This window comes from Boleophthalmus pectinirostris, unplaced genomic scaffold (genome assembly GCF_026225935.1).
Source record: "Boleophthalmus pectinirostris isolate CB_2022bp ecotype Guang Dong unplaced genomic scaffold, ASM2622593v1 HiC_scaffold_18, whole genome shotgun sequence".
Classification (NCBI taxonomy): Eukaryota; Metazoa; Chordata; class Actinopteri; order Gobiiformes; family Gobiidae; genus Boleophthalmus; species Boleophthalmus pectinirostris.
In genome coordinates this window covers 22,883,771-22,908,173 of record NW_026571133.1, presented here as the reverse complement: position 1 = coordinate 22,908,173, position 24,403 = coordinate 22,883,771, and the positions used below count along the sequence as shown (strand labels likewise).

Here is a 24,403-nt window from a genome sequence, read left to right as displayed (position 1 = left end):
TCAATTCATGGATATTGGTTCAATCGATATCCCATTTTGGCCTGAAAATTGGGATAATAAGAAAATTTAATGGCCAGTGTTGGTGCAAAACACCTCATAATATTCACATTAAATGATAAATAACAGTTACAAAAATAATGTTTTCAGTCTGCCCTAGTATTGGTAGATACTGGTATTGGCAGATACTTATAGCCAAAATATGGACATAAGTATCTGAAGAGAAAAAGCTGTATTGGTGCATCCCTAGATGCATTAGAGATGATTTGCTAAATCTTTAGATCATGGAGGTAAATTTTTTTGTTGTTTCAGAAGGGAAATCTGTCCTCTTCATTAAATTAATTTGACTCAAAATATTTCGATGGCATTCTGTCCGCAGTGCAGCACCCAGATACCTATCTCCAGTTTTTGATTTGGAGTACCTAGCTGGAGGAATAGCCTATTTAGAAAACTGGAGTACTTGAAAGAAACCAGCCCAAATGCAGCTTGTTTTCTACGAGCCATCGTGCCGCCATGATGCTTTGTTTTGCTGTGTAATGTGCTGTCGATGTCTTTGGGCTGGGCCACATCTTCGCTCTCTCAAACAGCAAAGTCATTGCAGGTACACTGCGTCTGTCTGCACTACAGAGGGCATTTCTGTAAACTTCTGTGTGTTGGACTCTGATTCTCTCCCCTTTTGGTTGCTGACATGAGAGGAACCTTAGGTTTTGTTTAGTAATTTTTGTATGCTGTCTTATGTAAGCTATAATGCTTACTTAAGTAGTCAGATGTATTTACAGGTAAGTATACTGCAATCTAATCCATGCATGGCTTTGTTCAGCATGCTTTATGTTTGATGTGAATTTGCTTGGATTTGCATTTTAAAGTTAAAAGGAAATTAGTTTGCCCTTTTGCCCTCTTTATTGTTATATAATGATGCTTGTGCCATAACATTACAGTATCTTTCTCATAAAAGATGCATGTGATGCTAGTGTTAAGTCACATGTCCAATTTTATAAATTAAATGTGAGCTGTCATTCTGTTGTGTTGTGCTCCATTCTGTGGAGCTTGTATCAGTGTGTGGGTGGGTAACGCTGCAGTGAAGTTAAGGTTTCGTCCATCTTGTGCGAATAGATAACGCCTTCCTATCAGCTTCTTTGGTCCGGTTTATAGTGACGTCTTCTATCTTTACACACAGTACACATGCAGTAATGACAGATATGAACTTTACTGAAATATTGAACATATGATTATTGAAACCTTTTGACAATATGCAAAAAAAAAAAAAAAAATTATAAATTAGCATGCAGTTCTGTGTTGCAGACCGTTGTTGCATGTGTCACTTGATTAATGATTGACAGAACAAGACTGAGGTCAGATAAACCCGGATGAACTAGGACAGCTTCCCCTGAGGGGGAGGGGCTTTTGATTTATCTGCTAATTTACTCTGTGATGCTTTGGTTGTCATATGTTGGTTTGGGGGTATCCATGCATCTGTGAAGCTAATGCTATCCTTGGGGCAGGATGTGGTGTCTGTTGTCCAGCTGCAGTACAGCCCCACTTCACTGCTGACGCCACTAATCCTCATTTTGTGTGTGAACCTGAACCATTGTAGTATCTGATATGAGATAATGCCTTTAAAACATGCATTGTCAACACAAATAAACTGTGCTGTTACATATAGGCTTCACTTTGTGGGACCCATTTAGGACTTGCTAATACTACATCCTATTCACTTCTTTTCCATGTCTGTGTATTGTTTCTGATGACCTTGAATTAACCAGTCAGTATCCCTCTTCCGCTTTTTTCAAGGGTGGAGTTACAGGAAGCATGTCTGTTAAGGCCTTCCCAAATTTTGGCAGTGGAATCTAGAGTTTATTAGCACTTACAGATAACCAAAAACGTTCCTCTTTCTACTTAATTGGAATTGTTCATACTGTGGTTTTGCTTTTTTGTTGGTCCCGAACTCTGAGGCCCACTGGTCAGAGGCTGACTGCAGTGGTGTCTTTGTGGAGCAATGCCTGGTGACTGTTCACATGAGTGTGGAATTTCCGCCCCCACCCACTCCCCCCTCTTTGGCATTTTACTGATTCAGCTGCTAGCCTCTTTTGACAAGATGAGGGGGGTGTTTGTATTAACAATTGTTCAAATATTATTATTCTGCTTAAGACAAGTCTGTGGGTGTTCTCTTTCACTCCTAGATACAGATCACATTGATCACAAGATTGACCAATGTTATCTATTTATTTATTGACATTTTATTTAATCAGGAATGCCCCACTGAGATTTATAATCTTTATCAGGAGATCATAAACAGCTATTGTACATATTATAGTCACAAATAGATAAGGGTGGTCATGAAACCAAATTGTAATTTCATTGTGTTTTTCAGAAAATGGATGCATCAGGAAAAGTTCTGGAAACAGCTGAGGACATCCAGGAGCGCCGGCAGCAGGTTCTTGACCGCTATCGCCGCTTCAAGGAGCTGTCACTTGTGCGTCGGCAAAAGCTTGAGGACTCCTACCGCTTCCAGTTTTTTCGCAGAGATGCTGATGAGTTGGAGAAATGGATCCAAGAAAAGCTGCAAATTGCCTCTGATGAAAATTACAAGGACCCCTCCAACTTGCAGGTTTGTTGGCACAGATGGATCATGTCTCTTTAAGCCAGTATATGCTCTGTTAACCTTTGTGTCATGTTTGGATTCTTAGGGTAAGCTGCAGAAACATCAAGCGTTTGAAGCTGAAGTTCAAGCCAATGCTGGGGCCATTATCAAACTGGACGAAACTGGAAGCCTCATGATCAATGAAGGCCACTTTTCCTCTGAGACTATTCGAGTAAGTCTATTGAAATCAGACCGCCATAGCTTATGTACTGTAACAAAACTTTTATATGATTTAGTCTTACACGCCTTACCGGACACAACAAATACCCATAGTTACAAGTCTCAATATGGCCGAGTATATTAAAGTAGGTTTTACCCTGCTCTGACTCTTGAGTGCTGTGAATTTGCTTTTGAAATCTTAATTTAAAGGATTCCTTATTTTTCAAATTACTTTTCTATTACATGTTCTTTTAACTACTCTACTGCCTATTCATTATAATGTGAACTTCAGTGTATTAACTTCTCCTTTTTGATGTAACATTTGACTTTTTTTTTTCATTTTTATCATTAATGTTGTCTATATGACCAACTAGACACGACTTGAAGAACTCCATCGCCTTTGGGATCTTCTTTTGCAAAAAACTAAGGAGAAAGGAATGCGCCTCCTGCAAGCCCAAAAACTAGTCCAGTATTTGCGTGAATGTGAGGATGCCCTTGACTGGATCAGTGATAAGGTATATAAATTACATATGCAATGTGCAATGTTACTGGTCACTCTAGTTTTCCATCCTTGTAAATGTACCTACTGAACTGTTGTATAGGAGACCATTGTCACCTCTGAAGAGCTGGGTCAGGATCTGGAGCATGTGGAGCTTCTGCAGAAGAAGTTTGAGGAGTTTCAGACTGACCTGGCAGCTCACGAGGAGCGAGTTAATGAAGTCAATCAACTGGCGGCAAAACTGATCCAAGAGTCTCACCCAGAGGCTGAACTCATAGTCCGCAAACAGGAGGAGGTCAACGCTGCTTGGCAACGCCTCAAAGGCCTGGCTCAGCAGAGGCAGGGCAAGCTGTTTGGAGCTGCCGAAGTACAGCGATTCAACAGGTAAGTGCTGACCATATGAGTAATCTATTACTCAACTAGTCTTATAGCACTTTTGTAGTGATAACTGAGGATATGTTTATCACAAACAGAGATGTAGATGAGACAATCAGTTGGATCAAAGAAAAAGAGCAGCTTATGGCCTCTGATGACTTTGGCCGTGATCTGGCGAGTGTACAAGCTCTCCTCCGCAAGCATGAAGGACTGGAGCGAGATTTGGCTGCTCTGGAGGACAAGGTATAATGTATTAATATTGAAACCTCCGTATGAGGGACATTTGATATTTGACTATATGTTCTCTTCTGTCAGGTCAATACACTTGGTGGTGATGCAGAGAGGCTTCAGCAGACACATCCCCAAAATGCCTCCCAGATTCACCTGAAGAAGGATGAACTTGTGACCAACTGGGAGCAGATCCGCACTCTGGCTGCTGAGCGCCATGCTCGTCTGGATGACTCCTACAGGTCATTTCAGTGTTGCTGAGATATATGTTGTCTTTTATCACTGGTTTTCACGTTTAAATGGTTTTCATGCTTATATGTACTTTGTAGACTCCAGCGTTTCACTGCAGACTTTCGGGATCTGACCAGCTGGGTGACTGAAATGAAGGCCTTGATCAATGCTGACGAACTTGCTAATGATGTGGCTGGGGCTGAGGCTTTGCTGGACCGCCACCAGGAGCATAAGGTAAATTACTTAAGCACCTTAGCAAACTATTAGTTGACAATCTTTTACAAAATAAAAGGTCTCGTTGTGCTGACAGGGAGAGATTGATGCCCATGAGGATAGCTTTCGAACAACTGATGAAGCTGGCAAAGCTTTGCTCAATTCAGGGCACTATGCCTCTGATGAGGTCAAAGAAAAGGTAAGAGTTAAAGCTTTCGGTTCATGGTTTTGCTAGCATGAGTTTTGTTTCATTGCCCTGGACCACCAGAGGGCTGTGCAGAAAAAACTGAACGTTCACTGCGTATGTTTCTCTGGAGGTCATCCAGGATTCATAGAACCGTAGTTACATACGTAACTTTTTAAAATTTTTTACATGGCTTCTTTTACAGTTGACCATACTGACTGAGGAGAAGGACTCTCTGCTGGAGTTGTGGGAGCTTCGTCGGCAACAGTATGAGCAGTGCATGGACCTCCAGCTGTTCTACAGAGACACGGAGCAGGTTGACAACTGGATGAGTAAACAGGAGGTAAACATCTTACCAGAACCAGAATCACACATCGCATAAAATATGTAAAGGTTAAAATTATGATAATTTTAACCTTTTTTTTTTTTTTTTTTAGGCTTTTCTTCTAAATGAAGACCTTGGAGATTCTCTGGACAGTGTTGAAGCACTCCTGAAGAAACACGAGGACTTTGAGAAGTCATTGAGTGCACAGGAAGAGAAGATCACTGTACATCATGCTTATTCATTATTTTATCTTAATTAAAATTAGTCGTTATTGGAGCAGGAAGGATGTGAATATCAAAATGATTGTGTTTTTTCAGGCCCTGGATGAATTTGCCACCAAACTAATCCAGAACAATCACTATGCCAAAGATGACGTGGCTACTCGTAGAGATGCTGTAAGTACCAGTGCAGTGTCCTTTACTTAATGTATGTTTTTGCGGGGGGAAAAAATTTGGCAAAAAAGAATATGGCTTCTTTCTCTATTAAAACACCTTTTACGTACTTACAGCTGCTTAGCCGCCGCAATGCACTCCATGCCCGTGCTCAGTCTCGACGGGCTGCTCTGGAGGACTCTTTCCACCTGCAACAGTTCTTCAGGGATTCTGATGAGCTCAAAAGCTGGATCAACGAGAAGATGAAAACCGCTACTGATGAGGCCTACAAGGTTTGCTGGTCAACAGTGTTGTAAATTGGTGTTTTTTTAATGGCTACCTGTAATTTTGCTTATAATTCTGTGTTTACTTTATTAGGATCCATCCAACCTGCAGGGCAAGGTGCAGAAACACCAGGCCTTTGAGGCTGAACTCTCAGCCAACCAGAGCCGTATCGATGCACTGCAGAAGTCTGGGCAGGAGCTGCTTGATGGAAAACACTACGCCTCTGCAGAGGTAGCTGGACGCATGGAGGAGGTCAGTTCCCAGTGGAAAAAACTGCTCGAGGCTACAGAGCTCAAAGGTAAGACAGTACACACATTCATTCAATTGAATTAATATACTATAAAATATATATAAATATGTTATATTATATTATGATATAATATATATATACTACTCACATATACATACATATAAAATAAATCATTGTTTATCAGGCATCAAGCTTCGTGAGGCCAATCAGCAGCAGCAATTTAACAGAAATGTTGAGGACATTGAGTTGTGGCTATATGAGGTGGAGGGTCACCTAGCCTCTGATGACTATGGGAAAGACCTGACCAGTGTTCAGAACCTGCAGAAGAAGCATGCTCTTTTGGAGGCTGATGTGGCTGCCCATCAGGTACATATGACTGTGTGCTGTAGCATTTATTTGGCTAATGAGTTTGGAATAAAAATCCTTGTAATTTTGCTCCTCCTTTAGGATCGCATCGATGGTATAACCATTCAGGCTCGCCAGTTTCAGGAAGCCGGACACTTTGACGCAGAAAATATTCGCAAGAAGCAGGAGGCTTTGGTTGTCCGATATGAGGCCCTGCGTGAGCCTATGGCAGCCCGTAAACAGAAGCTCTCCGACTCTCTCCGTCTTCAGCAGCTCTTCCGAGACGTGGAGGATGAGGAGACATGGATCCGCGAGAAAGAGCCCATTGCTGCCTCTACTAATCGAGGTAAAGGTGTAGAAACATGCAAAGTTTGGTTTAGATATTGTATAGTTGTAAAATCTGAAAACAGATTTTTTTGCAATGAATATGGCCACACACAAAAAATGTGCAATTTACCTTTGGTACAGCATTTCAAAAAGGCTCAGTGCAACTGTATTCCACACAAACCATACATTTAAGACAGAGCTTGGTTCCATGAGCTTGTAGATGAAATGGATGTCATTTTTGTGTACAGGTAAAGATTTGATTGGTGTTCAGAACCTACTCAAGAAGCACCAGGCTTTGCAGGCTGAGATCACTGGCCATGAACCTCGAATTAAGGCTGTCAGCCAGAAAGGAGAGGCTATGGTGGAGGAAGGTATGGTTTTCCATTATGAACATGTGATTATGTCATGGTCAGATTTCTAACTTAAATTAATTTTAAAGGCCACTTTGCTGGTGAGGAGGTGAAAGCCAAGTTGGCTGAGCTTCATGGACGATGGGATACCCTGAAAGCCAAGGCTTCTCAGCGCAGACAGGATCTGGAGGACTCGCTGCAGGCCCAGCAGTACTTTGCCGATGCAAATGAGGCAGAGTCCTGGATGAGGGAGAAGGAGCCAATTGTGGGGAGCACAGACTATGGCAAAGATGAAGACTCTGCAGAGGTACAACAAAATAGCTGATAAATTCCAAATGATCACCTAGGCTTGTATAAATGTGATGGTTCCTGCTCATCACTACATTGTGCCTTAAGATTGTTAAAGAGGTTTCTCTGATTAACAGGCTCTTTTGAAGAAGCATGAAGCTCTGATGTCTGACTTGAGTGCTTATGGTAGCAGCATCCAGGCCTTAAAGGAACAGGCCCAGTCTTGCAGGGTATGTTTTTCTTGAATTGCCAATTACATTTATCATGCTTTAATTACAAAAATGTTTACATATTTAAATAACATATATATTTTCTAATGTTTACAATGTCTTTATTTTCAGCAACAAGTGGCTCCAACTGATGATGAGACAGGCAAAGAGTTAGTTCTGGCTCTCTACGACTATCAGGAGAAGAGTCCACGTGAAGTGACCATGAAGAAGGGAGATATCCTTACTCTGCTCAATAGCACCAACAAGGTACAGTCCGGTTTAGCATTATAGGTATACATACATCACTGGTGTGAGGCGTCTCCAGTTAACATACTGTAGAAAGTGAAACAAACCCTGCACACTTACTCCCAAATTGCATTTAATGAATGACAATGTTTCGATTTGACTGATTGACTTTGTCTCACTTTCTACACACAAGCTGGTCTATACACATACAATGCTTTTATTTATTTATTTATTTTTGCAGGACTGGTGGAAGGTAGAGGTTAATGACCGCCAAGGCTTTGTTCCTGCTGCTTATGTCAAAAAGTTGGACCCAACGCAGTCATCCTCCCGGGAGAACCTGCTGGATGAACATGGTAGCATCGCTCTTCGCCAGGAGCAGATTGAGAATCAGTAAGAGTAAAATATTTCATTTAACTAAATATAATTTACCCTTTTGACTCTTGAATCTGAATCTGATAATCCTAAATTTTGTGTGTACTGGAAACATTCTACACGTTATTTTCTGCCTTGTTGAGCACTAATCACTAATAACAACCAACACATTAACTCTCTCGCCCTCGCCCCTTCTTTCTGTTCTGTCTCTCACTGTCCTTAACTAAACCTAAACCTGTCTGGCTGTGCCTTGGCCTTGCTTTGGGCAGGCTGGTCACCAAGGAAGCCTGCAGCGTGTCTGTGCGCATGAAGCAGGTGGAAGAGCTGTGAGTAGGAGCCAGGTTTACTCTGGGTGTTGTGATTGTCCTACACTTCTGCAGCCTTCAAACCATCTGCTCTGTCTACATTATCTCCTTCTATTCGGCAGATGAATAGAAGTGACCGCTCTACCTTTATCCATTCTTTCTTTTCCCAGGCTTACCCATAGAACCTCTTATAATTTGGTTAAAATAATAGCTGTACATCTGCTGTAACAGTACTCATAGCCAACTGCATAATGAGATAGTTTTATATGTTCAAGTCTGTGACAAAACCTCATTGTTCAAAGCCATGTAGATCCTGTAGTATTGTTGTATTGTTTTTTTGAAGATTGCTTTGTGTCCAGTTTCTGTCAGAATTCTTAAGCATTTGAATGTGGATTAAAAAGGAGTATAGGAGGAGAATAGCTCATAATACATCTTGTCGTCGTGTCATTGTTTTGTTCAATTATTTTGTTGCTTTGTCATGGTGCTATACCTTAAAGGACAAATTTTCATGAGTAAAGCATGACTTATTAAATGTTCAAAATTCAAAACCCATAAACCAGTCGTGGCTTCAGCCGCTAACTGCAGAATGCATGTATTTCTACAGTTATGTTCTTATGTTTTGTTGACTCAGTATTTCACCTTTGCTTGTCAGGTATGGCACTTTACAAGAACTGGGAGAAAAGCGCAAAGACATGTTGGAGAAGAGCTGCAAGAAGTTCATGTTGTTCAGAGAGGCCAATGAGCTACAGCAGTGGATCAATGAGAAGGAGAGTGCTCTGACCAGTGAGGAGGTGGGCTCTGACCTCGAGCAGGTGGAGGTCCTTCAGAAGAAGTTTGATGACTTCCAGAAGGTGATGTTTTTGTTAGTAGTTTAACATCTATGCATGTATACAATTTGGAACATTAAGTGTTCTTATTCTATTTGTGATAAGATCTGTGATTTTATGCAATTCTTAAAGTACATTTTAAATAAATACAAGAAGATTTAACTAAAAAAAGTAAAATATGAATTGCTAAACACATCACCAGCACAGCACTTACTTGCTGAGATCTAAGCTTCACAGATATTGCTGGTATATAATATAAGACACTGACATTTTACTGTTTGTAATAAACATATTACCTAAATAAATGGGTAATTTGCTTGAATCTGTTTCTAAATACTCTACAATAATGGTCTGCAGGATCTGAAGGCTAATGAGTCCCGTCTCAGAGACATCAACAAAGTGGCCTCTGAGCTAGAGTCTGAAGGGCTCATGGCTGAAGAGGCCCCGATGGTTCAAGCTCAGGTAAGCTCAAACTGGCCACTCAAATATTAAGTCTATCATTGTGACTCATGTTTTATCATTTTAACAGCAACAGGAAGTTCTTGGTGCAGCTCCTGGAAAGGTGCAGTTTGATTATTTTTAATAATTATTAAATATTTGTTGCAGTTGCATTGTAATTTGTGATAAATCTGTATGTTTTTTGCTGAACAGGACGAAGCTGATTCCAAGACTGCTTCTCCATGGAAGGTAAGCGTCATTCTTTTGTTTACCAAACTAAATTGTTTTGTTGTTTTGTTATTCTAGAGTTTAAATTGTGGCGACAGTTTGCACTGTGTTTAATCCCTTATACTGCATTATAGTCCCATTTACGTCATGAATGCCTTGAGATGAAGAGAATATTAACAGTCTTGACTGGTTTGGTGTTCTTGTCCTCTCCTTTTCTATTTGTTGTTTGTTTCCATCTGTAAATAGAATATACGCTTAGCTGTTCAAACAACGGCCAACTTTAATACTATCAAGGTAAGATGGATTAGTTTACCCCAGTAGTTTTGGGATGACTTCATGTTCCTATTGTTGTTTTCCATTACCATCTACCTGCCCGTGCTACTCGACTTCTCCCATCCCAGCCGTCTCTTCTTACATCCATTAATTTACAGTAGTGTTTGTCACAGCTTGAATTTGAATGTCGTCCCTTGCCTTTGTTTCTATAGTGCATCCACAGTTATTCAGCATTTTCTTGTATTTGTGAAATTATCTGATAAACATCAATATACATTTTATATCATCTTCACTGTCAAACATCCTCAGTTTAACTAACCATTTCATTTGAAAGTTCACTAAACCCATATAAAAAATTGCAGTTTTAACAATAAACTTCAACATTATATTTTCACTTCAGGAACTGAATAACCGGTGGAGGTCCCTGCAACAGTTGGCTGAGGAGAGGAGCAACATGCTGGGAAGTGCTCATGAGGTGCAGCGGTTCCACAGGTACAAGTTTACACGATATGTGCATCAATTAGAGGTACTTCATTCTGGATTTTTAAGGCAGATCACCAATATCAATCATCTGAATTTTTTAATGGCCAATACCGTTCATATAGACTTTGCCATAGAAAAAAAAATAGGCTTTTGATGATAGATTTTGATCAAACTTCATAACTAGCTATAGCAACAGTGGAATTTTGTTAAAAGCTGTGCCTCTAGCTGCCCCATCAATCACCTATATGGGTGATCCACTTTGCCTAGCACAATCACGTTATTTTTGCCTTGATCAGCGGCCAATTTGACTTTTTGTTCGTTTTTTGCTAAAAGGGGACTTTCTTTTTCAGAGACGCTGATGAAACCAAAGAATGGATTGAAGAGAAGAACCAGGCACTCAACACTGACAACTATGGACATGACTTGGCCAGTGTTCAGGCCCTACAGCGTAAACATGAAGGCTTTGAGAGGGACCTTGCTGCTCTTGGTGACAAAGTGCGATAACCTTTGTTTTAAGCTTACGTGCATCTTAAATGCATTTTGCCATTGTAACTGGTCCCCTTTTTTAGGTGAACTCTCTTGGGGAAACAGCAGAGCGTCTGATCCAGTCCCATCCAGAGGCAGTTGATGACATTCAGGAGAAGTGCACAGAGTTGAACACAGCCTGGAGCAGTCTGGTGGGACGTGCAGACCAGCGCAAAGACAAGCTCGGCAACTCTCATGACCTGCAGCGCTTCCTGTCTGACTTCAGGTGGGTTTGCGGTAATTGTACACATTTGCATATTGATAATACAATGTGATTGCATTTCTGTAACATATTGACGTTATTTAGAGATCTGATGTCCTGGATAAATGGCATCCGCGGCCTGGTGTCCTCAGAGGAGCTTGCGAAAGATGTGACAGGAGCTGAGGCACTTTTGGAAAGGCACCAGGTAATTTTTAACAACTTTATGTAAGGAACCTGTCAATTCACGGTAATAATGAATGAACAATGTGCTCCTTCATCAGGAGCACCGTACCGAAATCGATGCACGGGCTGGAACCTTCCAGGCATTTGAACAGTTCGGTCAGCAGTTACTGGCCCGAGGCCATTATGCGAGTCCTGAAATTCAGCAAAAACTTGAAGCTCTTGACCGCGAGCGAGCTGACCTGGAGAAAGCATGGGTGCAGCGTCGCATGATGCTGGACCAGTGCCTAGAGCTGCAGGTATTGTGTCCTTAAAATCAAGAGCACAAACACTTCACATGGGGATTCTGATGATCTGTTCTCCCCTGCAGCTGTTCAACAGGGACTGTGAGCAGGCGGAGAACTGGATGGCCGCTCGTGAAGCCTTCCTGGCCAGTGATGATAAGGGAGACTCCTTGGACAGTGTTGAAGCTCTGATCAAGAAGCATGAAGACTTTGACAAGGCCATCAATGTGCAGGTTTGTTTGGACATTATACATCTTTACTGGTTAAATTCTGTATTTTAATTAGTGCTGTCATGCGATTAAAAAAACTGAGAGATTAATTAATTATGATCTGTAATTAATTAATCTAATTAATCTCATTTTAATCTCACCTAAAAATTGCTGAGAAAAGCCTTCAATTTGAGGTATTTTCATTTAAATTCATTATTACATTATTGTGGCAGATCAAAAGACTGATATAGATTTTAAAAAGTGACTTTATAAAGTCATTTATTGTTTAACAAATCTCTCCAATTTGGCTGTTGAGCCCAAGTCTCCATGAATAAGAAACTGTTTGCTGTAAAGTAGCAAAGACGAGGAAATCTGAACATAATAACTTTTGTCTACTTAAAGACAATAAAAAGATCAGTCTTTCCTTAACCATATTAAAAATATTATTGATAGAGAAATACTTTATATATGAGATCACTGGTTTTAGTCCTGGTGTAGACCTGGTTTAGACCTGCTTTAGTCCTACTTTAGTCCTAGTTTAGTCCTGGAATGGATTAATCCTGGTTTTAGTCCTGGTGTTAGTTCTGGTTTAGTCCTGGTTTAGTCCTGGTTTAGTCCTGGTTTAGACCTGGTTTTAGTTCTGGTTTTAGTTCTGGTTTTAGTCCTGGTTTTAGTCCTGGTTTAGTCCTGGTTTTAGTCCTGGTTTTAGTTCTGGTTTTAGTCCTGGTTTAGTCCTGGTTTAGACCTGGTTTAGACCTGGTTTTAGTCCTGGTTTTAGTCCTGGTTTAGTCCTGGTTTAGTCCTGGTTTAGTCCTGGTTTAGACCTGGTTTAGTCCTGGTTTTAGTCTTGGTGTTAGTTCTGGTTTAGAGGCGCACAGCGTACGCGAGAAAACAAAGTCCACACGCGGCTCACGGGAGGACAGCGGTGTTCGCGCAGTGTCTACGGAAGGAAACGTGGTCCGCGCGTTCATCGTAATGACGATGATGAAGGTGTGTGTTTGTGTGTGTGTGTGTGTTTGTGTTTGTGTGTGTGTCCCCTCATGTGGCAGGTCACTATAGGACAGTAGTGCAGACATCATGAGCCTATGCAGGTTGTTTTCAGGCGATATTATATTTGTTATTTTCTTTTATATTTCACATCGGGAGAATAATTTCCAAGACACGAATGTGTTTTTACCTGTGCACTGCTGCCTCTGTTCTACTGGCTCTTCGACCTCGTCCATTGTGCGACTGACGCCGCCAACGTGAATATGACGTTTATATCTCTCTTACTGCGCGCGTTTTGTGTGGGTTTCCGGCAATGAGTGGAATTACCGAAATAAAAAAATGTATAAATGTGTTTCTGTGTGTGTGTGTGTTGTTGTTGTCCCAACAACACATAAAAACAGGTTTTATAATAAAGCAACTCACATACAGAAACACTAAAGTTAGAGATTAAAAATGAGATTAACGCGATTAAAAAACATAACGTGCTAAATATGACTGTAATTAATTAATCGCAATTAACGCGATAATTTGACACCCCTAATTTTAATTATAATTTTATTACAGGAAGAGAAGATTGCAGCGTTGCAGTCTTTTGCTGACCAATTAATTGGTGCTGACCATTATGCTAAACCAGAAATATTTGCCCGCCGCAATGAAGTGCTGGACAGGTACAAGACTTACAGGCTTACTATCCTTAAAGACCATACAGGGCTTAAGCAGTGGTCACTCACTGTGTTAAAGTTGCATAATGACGTCTCTGTCTTTGGTGAAGGTGGCGTCGTCTGAAGGCGCAGATGATTGAGAAGCGCTCTAAGCTTGGTGAGTCCCAGACGCTGCAGCAGTTCAGCAGAGATGTGGATGAGATTGAGGCCTGGATCAGCGAGAAGCTTCAAACTGCAACAGATGAGTCATACAAAGATCCAACAAACATCCAGGTACGAAGCTATAAATACATGAAATCATAAAAAATGCTAATACTTTCTGTCGTTGTTTTGCATTGACATGAAGTAACTCCCCTACTCTGTGTAAAGAGAGACTGAATTTTCGTCCCACTGTCTTTATTTTATTTTTTATTTTTTAGCTGTCCAAGCTGCTGGTAAGTTCAAGTAGTGTGTTAACTAACAACCGAGCAGATATCCTCCATTTGTCTGTGTCTGCCTTTTGTGTAGTCACCCTCTGTAGTAGAAAAAGCAGTGAGCTTTCTTAGCTAAGTGCAAGCTTCTTTTCCACTTGGGTTTAATTTGCTATTGTGTTAGAAATGCCTTAATTTTGTTTTATCATTTGTTAATTGGTAATTAGATGATGGTTGTGGCTTCTACTTTTTCATATTATTTGAGAACGTCATGTTTAAAGTTGCTAAAAAGTAAAATTTCTATCCATGGTAGACATCGGACTGTTGCTCATAATGATTTAAAAGCAGCTTTGCAGTGACCATTCTCATGTAGATGTATCTAAAATTAAGCATTTGTCCTCCACAGTAATTTTGTGCTTTGAATGTCTGTCATGTGTATCATTGTCCATTTGCTTTTATGGTTTGTGTTGTATGTATTTATTTTTTTTTATTAGTTTTTGTACCTAAACATAGATTGACTAACTCACCTTTGAGCTTCATCTTCACATTTTTCTTTTATCATTTGTGCAGAGAAGCACAATATTCTTTCATTCAAAAAATATAAGTTGAATATAAGCTGAAACCTGTCTGCTGTCCATCTCCTGTCAGAGTAAGCATCAGAAACACCAGGCCTTTGAGGCTGAGCTTCACGCCAATGCCGACCGTATCCGTGGGGTCATAGATACGGGTAATGCACTGATCCAGAGAGGAGCATGTGCTGGCAGTGAGGATGCCGTCAAGGTACACTGATCAACTATTTGACTAAAAATGAACCTTAACAAAATGTATATTTCAAAAATGGCTTCTCTTTTACCACATCACTTCAGGCCAGACTCAGTGCACTAGATGAACAATGGCAGTTCCTAGTCAACAAATCAGCAGAGAAGAGCCAGAAACTGAAGGAGGCCAACAAGCAACAGAACTTCAACACTGGCATCAAAGACTTTGACTTCTGGCTTTCTGAAGTAAGGCAGAATTATTTTACTGAAATAATGCCAAACAAAGATGCAACATTTAACAGATTTCATTGTTTATTGTATTGTTGTGTTAAGGTGGAGGCTCTGCTTGCCTCTGAGGATTATGGCAAAGATTTGGCCTCTGTCAACAACCTGCTGAAGAAACACCAGTTACTTGAAGCTGACATTTCTGCTCATGAGGTATGTAATTATGTTATACTTAAAAAAACAACAACGTTGATTTACATTTTTCTTTTTGTATAAAAAACACACTCTAACACAACGACTACCCCACTCTTTAACCATTATCCCATCCCTGTCATTTACCCTCCCCAACAACACTACTACTACTTTATTTAGTAGTTCATTTCAGTTGCAAAATGCTAAGTCTGCTAGTCCTCAAAATGGCAATAGCTAGTAAAATCAAGCATAATAAAAGGATGTCCATCATGCTCATTATTGTATACTTTATTTGTCCAATAATTTTCGTAATTACTGTAATTAAAAAATATTGTCCCTTTTTTTTTTTTTTTTTTTTTTTTTAGGATCGTCTCAAGGACCTGAATGGGCAGGCTGATGGCTTGATGGCCAGTAATGCATTTGACACCTCACAGGTGAAAGATAAGCGCGATGCTGTCAATGGTCGCTTTTCCAAGATCAAGAACATGGCTGCTGGTCGCCGTGCCAAACTCAACGAGTCCCATCGCCTGCATCAGTTCTTTAGGGATTTGGATGATGAGGAGTCTTGGATCAAGTAAGCATTAGAAATATACCTTATGTCGACCATGACATTTTTAATGGATTCAAGAAGTAATTGTATGGTTACATGTTTAATTAACTAAGCACACATTTCACAGGGAGAAGAAGTTGCTTGTAAGTTCGGAGGATTATGGACGTGATTTGACTGGAGTGCAGAATTTGAGGAAGAAACACAAAAGGCTAGAGGCTGAACTTGGAGCTCATGAGCCAGCCATTCAGGTGAGGGATATTCATTTAATGTGTCACTATCCCATTATTCAAATCCCTTTAAAGAGATGTTGGGGTTTAAATGCCGTTTTTCTTTACATTGTTAAATGTTTTGGTCCCTGCAGTCAGTGCTGGATACGGGGAAAAAGCTGTCTGATGACAATACAATAGGCCAAGAAGAGATCCAGCAGAGGCTTGCTCAGTTTGTTGATCATTGGAAGGAACTTAAAGACTTATCTGGTGCACGGTATGTGACTACTTACTACTGTAAATGAATGGAGAGATGCTAAATGTTTGGAGTGGCAGTGGTTTGAGCGTTTGCCCACCAGCCAACTGTGCCTACTGTCATTCTGTCACCTTGCCTTTGTTTGAATGTGTTCATTGAATTTATTCAGAACCCCATTAATTTCCACAATGTGTCTTTCTAGAGTCTATAAACTCCAGAACTGAATGAGCAAATAATTGGTGGTACTGTCAGTTTACTCTAGGCAGATGTGGATACAGATGTAGCAATTGTCAACGTGCCTTAGAGTCCATGGAAAAGCACCAAAGAAGACTAATTCATTATTATGTTCAGGGGCAAGAGGCTGGAGGAATCTTTGGAGTACCAGCAATTTGTTGCAAATGTGGAAGAGGAGGAGGCCTGGATTAATGAGAAGTTGAACCTTTTGGGAAGTGAGGATTATGGTGATACACTGGCAGCAGTGCAGGTACTTCATCTCTCCTGTCCTTCTGTCAAATAGTGATTTAAAGCATTGCTTTTGAATACTCACCATTGATACAGTAAATTATAGCAGTTGGGTAATTCTCTGACAGGGCTTACTAAAGAAGCATGAAGCCTTTGAGACTGATTTCACAGTGCACAGGGACAGAGTCAATGATGTGTGCGCGAATGGAGAGGAGCTTGTCAAGAAGGTTAAAAACAATCTATACAGCAAAAATTCATTCAGTTCATTCAGTGTTTTGGCTTAGTTGCTGATATTTGCTACTATATAATTAACAGAACAACCACCATGTTGACAACATTAGTGCAAAGATAACTGCTCTCCGAGGCAAAGTGTCAGAGCTGGAGAGAGCAGCGGCTCAGAGGAAAGCAAAGTTGGATGAAAACTCTGCTTTCTTACAATTCAACTGGAAAGCGGATGTTGTGGAGTCCTGGATTGGTATAAAGAGTTTCCATATTAGTTAATATACAACATTTTTTTTTTTTTTCTCAGACAGTCTTCAGTGCATGTGTTGTTTGCAGGTGAGAAGGAGAACAGCCTAAAGACTGACGACTATGGTAGAGACCTGTCCTCTGTGCAAACCCTGCTTACTAAACAAGTAATGCCTCTAATATAGTATTAGACTTTGTCACACTACTTAGTGTCTAACATCTCCTTTCTGTTGTAGGAGACATTTGATGCTGGCCTCCAGGCTTTCCAACAAGAAGGCATCACAAACATCACAGCTCTCAAAGACCAGCTGCTGGCAGCCAAGCACATCCAGTCAAAGGCTATTGAGGCCCGTCATGCAGCTCTGATGAAGCGCTGGAATCAGCTACTGTCCAACTCTGCTGCTCGCAAGAAGAAACTCTTGGAGGCTCAGGAGCACTTCCGAAAGGTTCACTACTGAAAGCAGAAGAATACTCAAGACTAAGCTGTATATTTATGCATGATTTTGTCTCCACTCTCAATAAGGTTGAAGATCTGTTCCTGACTTTCGCTAAGAAGGCATCTGCCTTCAACAGCTGGTTTGAGAATGCAGAGGAAGACCTCACAGACCCAGTTAGATGCAATTCTCTGGAGGAGATCCGTGCATTGCGTGAAGCTCATGAGGCCTTCCGCTCATCCCTCAGCTCTGCTCAGGCAGACTTCAACCAGTTGGCGGAACTGGACCAGCAGATCAAGAGTTATCAAGTGATGTCAAACCCCTACACCTGGTTTACCATGGAGGCTTTAGAAGAAACATGGAGAAATTTGCAAAAGATTATCAAGGTCTGAAAAGTTACAAACATTAAAGCCCAATATGTTTTTGTCACTCACAATTAGTGTAATTGTGTATTTTTGTTTTTTTTTGTGAAGGAGCGAGAGTTGGAGCTGCAGAAAGAACAGAGAAGGCAAGAGGAAAATGACAAGTTGCGACAGGAGTTTGCTCAGCATGCTAATGCTTTCCATCAATGGCTCCAGGAGACCAGGTAAAGCCTTCATCTCAAAACTGATCTTTGGATTGCATTGTTCTTATTGACATTTTTGATACAAATACTCATCGTATTGTCTTTTTTCTCCCCTCTTGTTCACTGCTTCCTCGCTGGTGCTTGGGATTTCTTTGCTAATCAGGACATATCTGCTGGACGGGTTATTATCACTTTTTTTCTTTATGGGTGTGTGTGTGTGTCTGAAGAATGTGCATCTAAAACTGTGTGGAAGTGGCTCTTTATAGAAGGTTGTTGATGATTTTACAGAATTATTTCTGATCCTCCTCCTCACCTTCTCTCTGAATAGCATAGCTTATCGACGAGTTATCTGTGTCTATCAGTACCAAGTTGCTGATGATCTTTCTGGAAGGTCAATCTCTTTCGAGCTTTTTTGGTTTTCCATTGCCTCTGATCTGTGCCCTGGCCAGCTTTACCTCACACACATCAGTTTTTACTAACAGTCACCAAATGTACAGTTGTCTCTGTAGACAGATTTATCCCACCTTTTATTCACATATAATACGTGCCATTAGCAAGTTCATTTTCATCATACTAATGCCACAGGGCCAGTGTGCTGTAGCCCTAACCAGAAAAATGCATGGATTGGGTTACCACTAGTTAAATGGCATGGATTAAATATTAAAATGGAAATAACGAGCAGTTTAGACATTGACAGAGCCTTAACATTTAATTGGTGTAATATAAAGTTTTACAATGGTATCTTAAGGTATTATTAACCATGTTACTTGGGATCTTAAGTTACTTTTGATCTCTAGATCTTGCATGGTGGAGGAATCTGGTACCTTGGAGTCCCAATTAGAAGCCACCAAGGTTAGTTTTTAATGTATGAGGATTTATTGCTAATGCAGTAGAAACTATTGTGATGGTATGGTTATTTGCCTATTTTGTTTATAGCGTAAACACCAGGAGATCCGAGCCATGCGGAGCCAGCTGAAGAAGATTGAAGACTTGGGTGCAGCAATGGAAGAAGCACTGATATTGGACAACAAATACACAGAACACAGCACAGTGGGTCTTGCACAGCAGTGGGACCAGCTGGATCAACTAGGAATGAGGATGCAACATAACCTGGAGCAGCAGATACAAGCCAGGTACACAAACATGCACACGAGGCAGAGTCTTGCACCATATCAAATAGTTTTTAACGTTCTGGAATTTTATGGGCGGATATGCCGGCGGGTACTGAATACACACTGGCGGATCAGGACTAAACCAGGACTAAACCAGGACTAAACCAGGACTAAACCAGGACTAAACCAGGACTAAACCAGGACTACACTAGGACTGATCTTGGACTTGAGAGAGAGAACCCTGAGCCCATGGAGCAGGGTGTCCGCAAAGCACGATCGGGTGAAGGTTGCGCGTACCTCCATAGGGCGCAGAGCTATGCGCCGGTCCTTTCGTGGTCACCCAACGGTCTACGCTGGCACGCCTCTGGGCTCGTTCCGACAGTTAGTCCTGGTTCAGTTCTGGTTTAGTCCTTCTGGTTCACTCCTGGGATCAGTCCTGGTTCAGTCCTGGTTCAGTCCGTGACATGTGTGGTGCAAAAATTCGGCATCCTGATCAATGTTTCTTCTGCTCAGTAAATAATGCCTGTGAAGTAAAGTAAAAGTAAGTAAAATATGACTATATTTTTGACAGTAAACTCAGGTCTTTGAATTTTATTCGTACTGATTTCCTGATTGTAATTCATGAAGTCGTAACTTTTCAATTTGTATTCTGATGGATGCTTCAGTTAGAATAGTTTTATTTTGTGTGTGATTTATTGCGGGCATTGCCGGGTAATGTTAACGGGTCCGGGCGGGTGGGGGTTTAACTTTGATATAATCATGGGTTAACAGGCGGGTGCGGTGCTGTACTGCGCGGGTGCAGGCAGGTGCGGGTCTCCAAAAATTTACCCATGCAGGACTCTGACACAAGGCCTCATCAAAACATTCTTTCACATTCACACACTGATGGTGAAATCCTGTCCCCCTGACTTTAGGAACACAACAGGCGTGACAGAAGAGGCTTTGAAGGAGTTCAGCATGATGTTCAAGTAAGAAACTCCCATCATTAACCAGCTACTCCAAGTATATGGACAAACCTGATCAGTTTACATGTTTTTGTAGACACTTCGACAAGGAAAAGTCGGGAAGGCTAAACCACCAGGAGTTCAAGTCCTGTTTGAGATCACTGGGCTATGACCTGCCGATGGTGGAAGAAGGAGAGCCAGATCCTGAGTTTGAAGCCATTCTTGACACAGTAGATCCCAACAGGTTTGCAATTAAAATCTGAATGTAGTGTATTCCCTTACTCTTGTTTAATATAAGTAACATGTTCACAGGGATGGAAATGTGTCTTTACAAGAATACATGGCCTTTATGATAAGCCGTGAGACAGAAAACGTCAAATCCAGTGAAGAGATTGAGAGCGCCTTCAGAGCACTCAGCACAGAGAACAAACCCTACGTCACAAAAGAGGAACTGTATCAGGTAAGATGTGTGCCTTTTATTAGAATACAGATTCAATGCAATGCAATGTCTAACTCTCTGTTTCTTTCAGAATTTAACCAAGGAGCAGGCAGACTACTGCCTGTCACACATGAAACCCTACTTAGACAGCAAGGGTCGCGAGATGCCCTCAGCATTCGACTTTGTTGAATTTACCCGCTCGCTTTTTGTTAACTGATTCATAGCTCCCCAGTGATCAATCGAGATGCGTTTGCTTCACACTCAGACACAAAGCTGAAACTGCATGAATGTGGCACTAGAAATACTCAGTGATAGCCATTTACCTTTGTCCTAACTATGTGCTTCTAATAATATAATAACTGTCTGTATCTGAACGTGAATGTTTAGCCGTTTTAGCATTTGCTTTCACTGAATAATACACTGTTAATGTAAACACCTTGAAAACTGCAGTGTGCTTTTATTAAACGCTTCTGGTTAGAACTGGAAACATGTTGTTTTGTGTATTTATTAAAGATTTTTTTCAGTTCATCCAAAGGTTAACACATCTCATTCTGCCACTTGTTTGGCTATGTGGTCTAGCTGACTGATTTCTCTAGGGCCCTGCTCTGTCAAGTCACCACTGAGCTGCCATATGCTGGCTGTGCCATCAGTTTTCCCCACAGCCAAGAGGTGAGTGTTCTGGGAGTTAAATGCCAAACACGTCGCAGCTTGACCACTGCCACCCTTCTCAATGGTGGCAGTAGGCTTCAAAGACCCATGTCCTAGATCAAAAATCTGCACCTCACCTAGAAAATGAAAGTATAGTATTAAGATTGTAGAGTCATCCCTCACTGTAGCAAGACGATAATAAATTAGCTGCAGTTAGTTTCAGTGTCATTAGTAGATCTATAACTCAAAAACTGTTCTAACTTTTTTTTTTTTACATTTTAATGCAAGCTAACTACATTTTATTCAGAGGGCGAATAATGAATGAATACCTTGACTACTTGCTGCAGCAAACACTAGAGGTCTGCTTGGGGACCATTGCACCTGGAAAATGTAAGAATCAGAAACTCTGACAGAAAGCACTGGGTTGGCCTGGAGCAGAGAGTGGATGTGCGCGAGTCCGTCCGTCCCAGCACTTACAAAGAGGTTTCTGAAATAAAACATTACAGACACATTGTCACTTCAGAAATATTATGTTTATGCAAGGGCTATCTAATTAATTACAATATTACATTGTAAAAGTACTATTTATCAAAAAACAACTTGATTTTAATACTCATAAGGCAAAAATCTATGTTTTTCTGTGAGTGTCAATAGTGTAAAACCCACAAAATTACTAAAGACAAACATTTCTAAATTATTTTTTTTTAAAAAGAGGTACTTTTCATTTCTTGAGAGAAAAATGTATTTAAACTATAGTCTACTTATTTATTGGATAGCACCTGTATGTAGTACATAAGACTGCCTACCTGTGGAAAGGAGAACAGTGTATAGAATGAATAGGACCACTGTGTTTTCTAAATGAAAAGACCGCTGGGGCTCTTAATGAGACACTCTGGCCCTCAGAAGCAACCATTGCCAGCTTCTGAGATGAGAAAGAGCATCTGAGGAGCCAGCCTCCCTCCGAACCAACCAAGAATGTGTCAGAATCCCAGAATGATCTAGCCAGAGCAGTGACCCCAATGTTACTACTGCCTTTTGTCTGACAAAAAAAATAAGGAGTAAGTGTTGTTCAAAAACAACATTGATGATTTAAGTGTTTGCTATAGTCTCTCACCTTAAAGCCAGCACTATTGCTATGAGGAACTTGTTGCAAAATTAACGCATAGCCTGTGCTGAGAATTAGGCTGCTTTGGTCCAAGTTCCACAGAAGGATTCTTCCTCCAGAACAAGCACTGAGAATCCCAAACACACCCTTCTTCTGAAGGGTCATCCATGACACCTAAGGACAAAAAAAAGCAGCTTTGTATAACATCAGCCTTTCTGTCCCAAAAGACAATCTATTGTAACGAAGATATGTGCCTTATAAACTGGCTCTCTGTGACTGTCTGCCAATATACTGGTTTGGGCCAACACTGTATCCTGAGTGCGGCTAGTGTCCCAAACTACCACTTCTCCACTGTAAAGACCCCCTGCAAGCAGACCACATATTTACAGGCATTAAAAAAGCAAAAGCTAGAATTTGACTTTTAAATACATCACAGATATAGGGGCAGACAAAAAAGTGCAGAAATATTACTATACCTATACCATATTTGAAAAAATACACATATTTGTTTTATTTTTAATCTGCTATTTTTGTTGCTTTAAAATGGTTTTAATTATAATCAAATCTGTTGCAATATTATACATACTGGTCTTGGATTTCTACTTTTGAAAACTATGCAAGTGTTACACATTAAAACAGTTCTTCCCTACCTGCTATGAGGGCTGGCTGGTCTGGGTGACAGCACAGAGCCGTTACTGCTGTTGGGACATCTATGACCATGTCAGCATGTGTGGGACTCAGGCCTTTTCTGTTCAGGTTCCATGTACAGACAAAAGATTTTTCTGTGCTCCAGTCCCCATCATCTATCCTATAGAAAAAGAAAACAAAAGTAACTAAATAAATGAATTGTGAATTATTCTTTCTGGTATTATTCTTTCTAACGGTTAAAATATGCCATAACCTTAACCTACATTTAAGCTGTTTCATATACTCTGGCTACTTATGAAAGCCTAAAGGTGATTATTTCAAAAACCATACCGGCCAAAACCACAGGAAACAACAGAACCAGTACAGTTCCAGGATATACACGTCACATGTAGACCTCTCTCCTTAGCGCTGGGATGCTCAAGACAGTGAAGACATGAAACCTGTAAGCACACAACACATAACTTCACTGTTATGACTTGCTCATCAAACATACAGTCTATATTAAATCTTTTACGGACAAGATCACTGTGGTCCTCCCAGCTGACTTTAAATCCGTCAAATGCGTGACTTCTGGCATTTTTGACTAGCTCTCGGATAACACTTTCCACCACTCGGTCCAGAAAGTGCTTTAGTTCAGGTTTGTCGAGTTCCTTTGGGTTTGGTTCATACAGAGTGTGCTCATCTTTGTCCTCGAACTGGGTTTGTGTACCGCTAAAGCTGGTGATCACAGATTGTGCCTCTGCGTCTGCACTCCGCAGCTGTTTGGTCTGGCAGCTTCTCTAAAACCAGATGTGATCAATATTTACAGTCAATACAATACCGACAATATTTAACTCAACTAACATCTGATTTACATGAACTAGACATGTTGACCTTCGCTACATACCGAATCCTGCTCCGAGTGTTGGGACTGTCTCCATAGTGACTGGACACAGACTGAGTCTACGGTCTCGTCGCTAAACATGCTAGCTTCTAAAATGTTGTCCAAATAGGAAAAATTATACACAGTTGTAGTAAAAATAGCATATTAGACTAAGACGAGAAGATTGTGTTTGTCCATCTCAATAAATTCGGAGTTTTCCGACATGGCTTAGCATCACATCACGTGTCTTTTGTAAGCCAATCATGGATCATGGAGCCACTTCAGTGTCTTATGGTTTTCCCACGTTTCCATTATAACGAAAGATCTAAAAAAAAAAAAAAAAGATTTAAGTGGGAAAATAGGTTGTAGTAGATACATTAGGTGTACCCAGAGATAATATTTAAGAAAATTTCAAATACCAGTTTCTGCGGTTTGAGTTTGAAATCACATCGACAAATTTACTTCACGGGTGTAAATCCAATTTTAATAAATCGGTTCCAGATTGACTACTTTTCTGCCTCATTCTTACTTCATATGTTACCGTTATGTGTAAGACCTTTCAATAAAAGGTCCAACTTCCTTTTTAAATCAAAATGCCAGGCTAAGAAATTAAGAGCCGCC

At 40.6% G+C, this 24,403-nt stretch overlaps 2 protein-coding genes across 5 annotated transcripts; one reads left to right on the top strand and one right to left on the bottom strand.

Moving 5' to 3' along the window:
* The first annotated feature begins 646 nt into the window (after positions 1–646).
* On the top strand, positions 647–21,006 carry sptan1 (spectrin alpha, non-erythrocytic 1). 4 transcript variants are annotated; one of them, XM_055153580.1, is made up of 55 exons: positions 647–776; positions 2,369–2,605; positions 2,685–2,810; positions 3,172–3,312; positions 3,400–3,680; positions 3,770–3,914; positions 3,987–4,141; positions 4,229–4,364; positions 4,441–4,542; positions 4,733–4,870; positions 4,965–5,075; positions 5,170–5,247; positions 5,361–5,516; positions 5,602–5,806; positions 5,943–6,124; positions 6,206–6,455; positions 6,685–6,801; positions 6,870–7,087; positions 7,206–7,298; positions 7,410–7,544; positions 7,765–7,913; positions 8,853–9,051; positions 9,385–9,489; positions 9,557–9,589; positions 9,679–9,714; positions 9,940–9,987; positions 10,367–10,458; positions 10,800–10,944; positions 11,019–11,200; positions 11,282–11,381; positions 11,458–11,655; positions 11,727–11,873; positions 13,401–13,504; positions 13,609–13,771; positions 13,918–13,932; positions 14,557–14,688; positions 14,775–14,912; positions 15,000–15,104; positions 15,449–15,657; positions 15,761–15,881; positions 15,995–16,116; positions 16,447–16,579; positions 16,686–16,784; positions 16,873–17,032; positions 17,116–17,192; positions 17,262–17,471; positions 17,549–17,845; positions 17,933–18,045; positions 18,188–18,205; positions 18,822–18,876; positions 18,961–19,157; positions 20,051–20,104; positions 20,178–20,324; positions 20,393–20,540; positions 20,611–21,006. In XM_055153580.1, exons 1-55 carry the CDS (start codon positions 723–725, stop codon positions 20,734–20,736), a joined length of 7,437 nt encoding a protein of 2,478 aa, XP_055009555.1. In that variant the 5' UTR covers positions 647–722; the 3' UTR covers positions 20,737–21,006. The 4 variants fall into 4 exon arrangements, with proteins under 4 accessions (XP_055009555.1, XP_055009556.1, XP_055009557.1 ...); XM_055153581.1 differs by lacking the exon at positions 13,918–13,932; XM_055153582.1 differs by lacking the exon at positions 18,188–18,205.
* dync2i2 (dynein 2 intermediate chain 2) lies at positions 20,542–24,344 on the bottom strand. The gene is made up of 10 exons (XM_020926135.2): positions 24,202–24,344; positions 23,807–24,107; positions 23,439–23,699; positions 23,251–23,360; positions 22,923–23,080; positions 22,527–22,636; positions 22,282–22,446; positions 21,974–22,206; positions 21,497–21,654; positions 20,542–21,304 (listed from the first exon to the last, which is right to left on the bottom strand). The coding sequence occupies exons 2-10, from the start codon at positions 23,882–23,884 to the stop codon at positions 21,066–21,068; spliced, it is 1,512 nt and encodes a 503-aa protein (XP_020781794.1). The 5' UTR covers positions 23,885–24,107; positions 24,202–24,344; the 3' UTR covers positions 20,542–21,065.
* Between the last annotated feature and the right edge of the window lie 59 nt (positions 24,345–24,403).

Coding starts and splice junctions, on each gene's coding strand:
- sptan1 (XM_055153580.1), top strand. CDS start 723: ATGCTGTCTTATGTAAGCTATAATGCTTACTTAAGTAGTCAGATGTAT. Junction 777..2,368: donor GTAGTCAGATGTATTTACAG/GTAAGTATACTG, acceptor TGTGTTTTTCAG/AAAATGGATGCATCAGGAAA. Junction 4,871..4,964: donor ACTGGATGAGTAAACAGGAG/GTAAACATCTTA, acceptor TTTTTTTTTTAG/GCTTTTCTTCTAAATGAAGA.
- dync2i2 (XM_020926135.2), bottom strand. CDS start 23,884: ATGTTTAGCGACGAGACCGTAGACTCAGTCTGTGTCCAGTCACTATGG. Junction 23,361..23,438: donor GGGAGGACCACAGTGATCTT/GTCCGTAAAAGA, acceptor GTGTGCTTACAG/GTTTCATGTCTTCACTGTCT. Junction 22,207..22,281: donor GCAATAGTGCTGGCTTTAAG/GTGAGAGACTAT, acceptor TTTTTTTGTCAG/ACAAAAGGCAGTAGTAACAT.